This window comes from Malaya genurostris, chromosome 1, assembly GCF_030247185.1.
Source record: "Malaya genurostris strain Urasoe2022 chromosome 1, Malgen_1.1, whole genome shotgun sequence".
NCBI lineage: Eukaryota > Metazoa > Arthropoda > Insecta > Diptera > Culicidae > Malaya > Malaya genurostris.
The window spans coordinates 111,200,409-111,208,004 of NC_080570.1; the positions used below are offsets into that span (position 1 = coordinate 111,200,409).

The following is a 7,596-nucleotide window of genomic DNA, read 5'->3' on the forward strand; positions in this document are numbered from 1 at the left end:
ACTGAAATATTCAAATCTAGAATGAAACAGACCGTTGAACCGAATGCCATTTTTTTCGTTCAACAAACCTGGCAGATAGAGGTCCATTGTTGAGCCATTTTTAACATGAGAAGTTGGAGCCCCGTTGGACTAGTTTTACTGCAGAATTTCTGGAGTTTTCTCCACTTATTTGTTTAAACTAACAATACATACCTGCACAATACTTCTACTTCACGTAGAATAACAACAAATGTTCTTTCTATGTAAAGGTAACACTAAATTTTCACACTATTTTTGCAAGAGAAAAAAAACAACAAACCGTTCCAGCAAATTGAACGAATATGTCGTTCAACAAGCGCTCAAAACCCAACAAAATTGAACGGCCTGCTGAGAGGGTCATCATTGACATTTTAGCGGTACTGTTTGCAAACAACTTAAAATGAATTCGAGGAGTATATCTCAAACAATCATTTTTACACTTCGCAACTAGCCACTTTTATCTAATAAATCTCTATCACAAACTGAATCGTCAACAAATGGTTTTGAACACTTTGTAGGTAAGATGGACCATTAACCACAGACTAACAGACAGGACACTCAAATTAGATTCTTCAATCATTTTAACGGTCATTTCGAATATTCCTTTATTTGGGACAGTACTCACATGTGTCATGATGGCGCCACGTTACCCTATCAAAAACATCCTGTCTGTCATCTAGACTGTGTTTATTTTTTTCATTTACCAACAGAGTTGCCATTCATACAGAATTACCTATAATGTATTGATTTGTATACGTCCATGTGAATTTCATGCAGGATACAGATTTAATACATATTGCCAAAATTATATACATAATTGTGCCTACTTCTCATCCTCCAACGCAAGACAAAATCGAACCCGTTTTGTTACAATATTTACTTGCTTCTGGTCTGCCGCAACTTAATTTCGGGTGATAACTACCAACACAATAAAAAATAGTCTAGATGAACAACGTTGAGTCAAATAAATGGTTACCTTCCAACATCGCGAAAAAGTTAAATATATTATCAACGTAATCCAATAATTTATTGTGACGATTCATTTTCAAATATTTTGATGAAATCAGGCATCACTGCAAGCAGCTGATCGGTGTTGACAAACGAGGGGAAACCAACTAGTAAAAAAACTTTTACATAACACAAGGGGTGTACAAATAGTAAATAGTTCGCGCAGTACAATATAGGTGGAGCTAGTGCATAACGAAAAATTTTTTTTATAAGAATTTACTCATACTGTCATGTCTGTTAGTCTGTGCATTAACGGCCTCTTCTGTCTGTCAACAGACAAATAAAAAAACAGTACTGCTGAACTTCACAATGTGTTCATCCGATTGCTGTTAGCAGTGACGGTAAAAAGAATGGGGCTATTTTGCCTGGCAATTTAGACAGCAGTCAGATTGCAGCCAGTCTTCAGTCGATTGCCAGAATTCCGCACAAGCGAGTGACTACTTTCTCAGTGGGTACAACTTTCTAGTACCGCAATTTAACGGAGGTTAACATTTTTATATGTAGGGGCGTTTTGAGTAATACGAAAATTTTACGCAAGAAAATTTTTATGTGTAAATTATTGAAATCGGTGCAGCTTGCGGCTAATTCTGTCGATTCTATGCTGAAGGTTTTGCATTAATTGTGGAAGACTCTCATATTCGGAAAATTGTAGACGTTTACGCTGATAGCAATTTTAATTTTATTACAACTTGTAAAACTAAACTCAACCAACAATGATGGGCGATAAAAGCGATCAAAGTATCATGGATAAATCCATGCGTTCGGTATTTGGTAAGTATGCTTGATACACACTATCTAAATGAAAAAAACTAATTTATGTTTTGTTAGTCGGAAACATTCCGTATGAGGCCACTGAGGAAAAATTGAAGGATATCTTTAGCGAAGTTGGTCCCGTTATTTCTCTTAAGTAAAAAAGTTCAAGCAAAACATACGAAAATGCAACTAATCGAATTTAATTCCTAGACTCGTATTCGATCGTGAAAGCGGCAAACCGAAAGGTTACGGATTCTGTGAGTATAAAGATCAAGAAACGGCACTCAGTGCTATGCGAAATCTAAACGGTTACGAAATAGGCGGACGTGCCTTACGCGTCGATAATGCCTGTACGGAAAAGTCACGCATGGAAATGGCTGCTTTGCTCCAAGGACCGCAAGTAGATAATCCATACGGTGATCCATGCGATCCCTCACAGGCCCCGGAAGTTATAACGAAAACGGTAGTATCACTTCCGCCGGAGCAAATGTATGAATTGATGAAGCAAATGAAAAATTGCATTCAAAATAATCCTATGGAAGCGAGAGACATGTTACTAAAGAACCCGCAGTTGGCATACGCCCTTCTTCAAGCACAAGTAGTTATGAGAATTGTTGATCCTGCAACAGCAGTAACTTTTCTCCACAAACCAAACCAGATGCCACCACTTTTAACAAATGATGCAACGAACATATCCCCTTCACAGCATTCTCCGGCACCACTGCCAGTTCCGGCTCCAATGCCAGTCCCCCCAGTAGGAGGATCTACATCCTTTGGGGCCAGTATCGGCCATGACATTGATTTGAGAAATGTAGATCCTCGTTTGGGTCGTCAGATAAACTTGGACCAAGACATGCGTTCTTTGCCAGCATCTGGACCAGTTGGTGGTGTACCCCAATCGATGGATAACATTGGTAGTGGTTTTAATCAACGTGGAGTACCTCCACCGCGTCCAATTGGTCCGCAACAACAACAACCGCCACCAAATCAATTTCCAGTGGATCCACGTCAGCGTCCAGTTGATCCTCGTCAAGGCCCGAAAGATCCACGGCAACAACCCACTGGTTCTGTTGGTCAAGGAGGAAGGCCGGGACAATCGGTTCCACCTCCAACGTCGGCTGCTGCAGCCAGTGCTGCTGCCGCAGCATCTTCCAATGGAATTCCAAACGATGCTTCCGACCAAGAGAAGGCAGCACTCATAATGCAAGTTTTGCAGCTGTCAGACGAGCAAATCGCCATGCTGCCACCAGAGCAACGCACTAGCATATTGGTACTAAAAGAGCAGATCGCTAAGAGTACCCAGCGGTAAATGGGATAATTTTACCATCTCTAGGAGCACGTTCAAGAGTGTTCTAGTTCTAGATGCATAATTCATCAGTTATAAAATTTGAATCTGGAAGTTATAATAAATAAAAAAAATTGACAAAATCAGTTGCGTGCCTCAGATGTTAAAAATTTACAACCGAATCGAAATATCCCCTGATCATAGGAAAGACCTGATCAAGTCGAGACATCGGGAAACATGTTTAAATATGCGCCTCCTACAACCATGTTTGTAAATATAAAACACTACAAGCATTAACTTTATCCAAATTAATTTACTGTAAAATTGTTGGTCAAGAAATTGGCAGAAACGCACAATGATATTTGTTATTTTTATCAAAATATTGCTTGAAGTAAATTAATCCACTGCGAAAAATTAGTCATCAGTTTCAAGCAACAATATTTGCAATGTCAAACCATTTTTCTTTTGTCACTATTTCAATAAAATAAATTGTGTGAAACCCAAATTTGATTATTTTTGCAAATTTTTCTTTGCGTGTACCACATATAATATGTATAATAGAAATTGAACAATGGTGCAAAATTATTTTCGGAAGAAAAGTTTCAAACCCTAAATGTCACGATTTGTCCTAATCTCCCCTATTATATTTATTTTCATAAAAACGATAAGAAACATATTTTAGAGCAAAGGAAGTGTTTTTTAAATCAAAAATTAGAGAAAGAAGAAGATGAGAAACATAATTTGGAGCAAAGCAGAAGCGCTTTTTAAATCAGGAATAAAACTTGAACAGGACATGAAAACAGAGGCATTGAATGTAATTATTTTTATGTGCTACTAGAAATAGGTAACAAAAAGAGGTTTGACGAGAGGGCTTCTTCAGTTGCGTTGTCCAATCAAATACAGGTCATCGGACGTGTGCTCGCTATCGCTTCTGTCTCAATTAATTCTGTTGAAAAAATCCTTTGTTCAGATTTCAAACGACCAGAAGATAAGAAAAAGGCACAAATCTCCAAATATCAAGGGGAACGTGCCATTTGAGCCAATTTGTTCTGAAGGAGCAAATGCATCTTGACATTAAACGTGTGAATTTACTCCAATGCAATAAGATAAATAATGTTGTTTACATCCAGTTTTATAAAGAGTTGGATGCAATTCAATTCGCAAAAGACAATAACAATGTGCACTATGTGGAACACGAGAACATTAAGTACAACATTCCATGGATGATAGTGCTATAGAACTGCGTGTGCATGATCTTCACTCAAGCGTCACCGATTGTTATATTCGCAAAACTATGTCCCAATACGGAGAGATTCTCTCTATCGTAAAAGAAAAATGGAAGAATTTTTTCCCCGATATTCTAAATTGCGTACGTTTATTACGCATACACTTGAAAAAGCCTGAGCCTTCTTATATGATTTTCGGTCAAGATACAAGAATTCCGTGCAAATCACTTGTTACCTATGACAATCAGATGGCCACATGTCAATATTGCCAAAAAGCTGTTCACTACGGTAAGCCATGTGATAAACTGGACAAGAAGACAACCACACCAAAGGACAACGGTGCTTCCTTCACACCAACCCCAAGCAACCCCAATACACCTGGAACAGCCACCAACAACAATGAAGCATCCCCTTCAACGAAACCATCAGTATCCCCTATAAGGGCATATTCAGGAGTTTTCTAGTTCTAGATGTATAAATTATGTCAGTTTTAAAATTTAAATCTAGAAATTTTAACAAAATAAACTGGCAGCCCCAGCAGCGTTTTATCTGTGTTTCAAATATAGAAAAAATAGAACGGCAATGTATTTTTTTTTTCATAAATACGTTTATTTCATAGGCAATATACATAAGTTTTTCTTCGCCGTGGCATCCACAATACATAGTAGTTTAAACCTAATACATTTCGAATATCATATTAGTATGTTGGTACTCATTAGTTAATCTAAACACTGTTTTTATCAAGCGAGTTGCTATTTTAATTACATTAAATAAAATACATTTATTTTGTACATGATCTTATAACTATTTCAGGATTGTTTGTATCAGTTCACCACTTATATTCAATATCCTATAGTTGGCTATTGGTTGAACTCATGGAAGAGAAAACAGTTTAACATAAAATAAAATTTAAATTGGAACTCCAATGGATTTAATGAAATGATAAAGAAGTTTCATGTATGGAAGGTCACGACAAGCAAGAATGTCGCGAACTGGGACATTGGATAGTCTACCTTGGGTACGCAAGGAATTTATTAGTTGAGATCTGACATCACGAAACTCCACGCATGTCCAAACAACATGGTCAATATCGCGGTAACCTTCGCCGCAAGCACAATGATTAGTCTCGGAAAGTCCAATTCGAAGGAGATGTGCATCTAACGTGTAGTGATTGGACATGAGTCTGGACATCACACGAATGAAATCTCTACTCACATCCAGTCCCCTGAACCATGCCTTTGTCGATATTTTAGGAATAATTGAGTGCATCCACCGACCCAGATCATCTTTATCCCAAGAAGCTTGCCAGCTGGCAAGTGTTCTTTGGCGAGACGCGCCATAGAATTCGTTGAAAGCAATCGGTCTCTCATAAATTTCACCCTCAATAGCACCACGTTTGGCTAAAATATCGGCTCTTTCATTGCCTGGAATGGAGCAATGAGCCGGAACCCAAACTATTGTGATTAGATAATTATTATTCAATATGTCGTTCAGACACTGTTCTATTTTACCCAAGAAAAACGGTTCATTTTTGCCAGCAGCGTTTGAGCGAATGGCTTCAATTGCACTCAGACTATCTGTGAAGAGGAAATAATGGTTTGGAGATAATGTGACGATTACATTCAAGCTATAATGAACTGCTGCTAACTCTGCTATATAAACAGATGCAGGTTCTTGAAGCTTGAATGAGGCCGAAACATTATTGTTGAACATACCAAACCCTGTCGCTTCTTCCATTCGCGATCCGTCCGTGTAAAACATTTTCTCAGAGTTAATATGCCTGAACTTACTTGAAAATATTTTTGGGATTTCCATAGAGCGTAGGTGGTCCGGGATTCCACGCACTTCGCGCTGCATGGATGTGTCGAAAAATAAAGTTGAGTCAGGTACATTTAGGAGGCTGACACGGATAGGAATATATCTTGAAGGGTTGATTTCCTGTGACATATGGTTAAAATATACTGTCATGAATTTTGTTTGAGATCGAAGCTCGACTAGTCGTTCGAAATTATTAATTACCATGGGATTCAGCACATCACATCTTATTAGCAGGCGTGATGAAAGCTCCCAAAATCGATCTTTTAATGGAAGAACTCCCGCCAGAACTTCAAGACTCATTGTATGTGTCGAATGCATGCAGCCTAAAGCAATTCGCAAACAACGGTACTGAATTCGCTCAAGTTTGATAATATGAGAATTTGCAGCGGAACGAAAACAAACGCATCCATATTCCATCACTGAAAGTATCGTTGTCTGATACAATTTTATTAGATCTTGCGGATGAGCACCCCACCAAGACCCTGTTATTGTTCGAAGAAAATTTACTCTTTGTTGGCATTTCGTTATCAGATACCTAATGTGTCCTCCCCACGTGCATTTGGAATCAAACCACACCCCGAGGTATTTGAAAGTCAAAACCTGTTCGATTATTCTTCCCATCATATGAAGCTGAAGTTGCGCGGGATCATGCTTTTTTGAAAAGACGACCAGCTCTGTTTTCTCCGCAGAGAATTCGATACCAAGATGAACAGCCCAAACGGACAATTTATCTAAGGTATCTTGCAATGGTTTTTGCAGATCAATAGCTTTGGATCCAGTAACTGAAACCACGCCATCATCTGCCAATTGTCTTAGTGTACATGGGGTTACTAGACAGCTGTCAATGTCATTCACGTAAAAATTATAGAGGAGCGGACTGAGGCATGAGCCTTGCGGGAGACCCATGTAGCTAATTCTGATTGTTGCCAAATCGCCATGTGAAAAATGCATGCGTTTCTCTGACAAAAGGTTGTGCAAATAATTATTTATAACCGCTGGGAGTCCATGTTGGTGGAGCTTGTCTGAAAGAACATCAATGGAAACTGAATCAAATGCTCCTTTAATGTCTAAAAATACAGATGCCATTTGTTGCTTTTGAGCGAAGGCAATTTGGATGTCAGACGAAAGTAATGCAAGGCAATCATTCGTCCCTTTATTTCTACGGAAGCCAAACTGAGTATCTGACAACAAACCGTTCGTCTCGACCCAAGTGTCGAGACGTCGTAGAATAATTTTTTCGAACAATTTTCTGATGCAGGACAACATCGCAATGGGTCTATATGAGTTGTGATTGGAAGCTGGTTTCCCCGGCTTTTGAATGGCGATAACTTTCACTTGTCTCCAGTCAGGTGGAACAATATTTTGCTCAAGAAACTTGTTGAACAATTCCAACAAACGTCTTTTTGCGAGGTCGGGCAGATTCTTCACCAAGTTGAATTTAATTCTGTCCAATCCAGGAGCGTTATTGTTACAAGACATGAGTGCTAT

At 38.6% G+C, this 7,596-nt stretch overlaps 1 protein-coding gene across 1 annotated transcript; it reads left to right on the forward strand.

Moving 5' to 3' along the window:
• The first annotated feature begins 1,590 nt into the window (after positions 1 to 1,590).
• LOC131425403 (cleavage stimulation factor subunit 2 tau variant) lies at positions 1,591 to 3,505 on the forward strand. Its single transcript, XM_058587278.1, has 3 exons — positions 1,591 to 1,797; positions 1,855 to 1,933; positions 1,990 to 3,505. Exons 1-3 carry the CDS (start codon positions 1,740 to 1,742, stop codon positions 3,086 to 3,088), a joined length of 1,236 nt encoding a protein of 411 aa, XP_058443261.1. The 5' UTR covers positions 1,591 to 1,739; the 3' UTR covers positions 3,089 to 3,505.
• Positions 3,506 to 7,596: the final 4,091 nt, after the last annotated feature.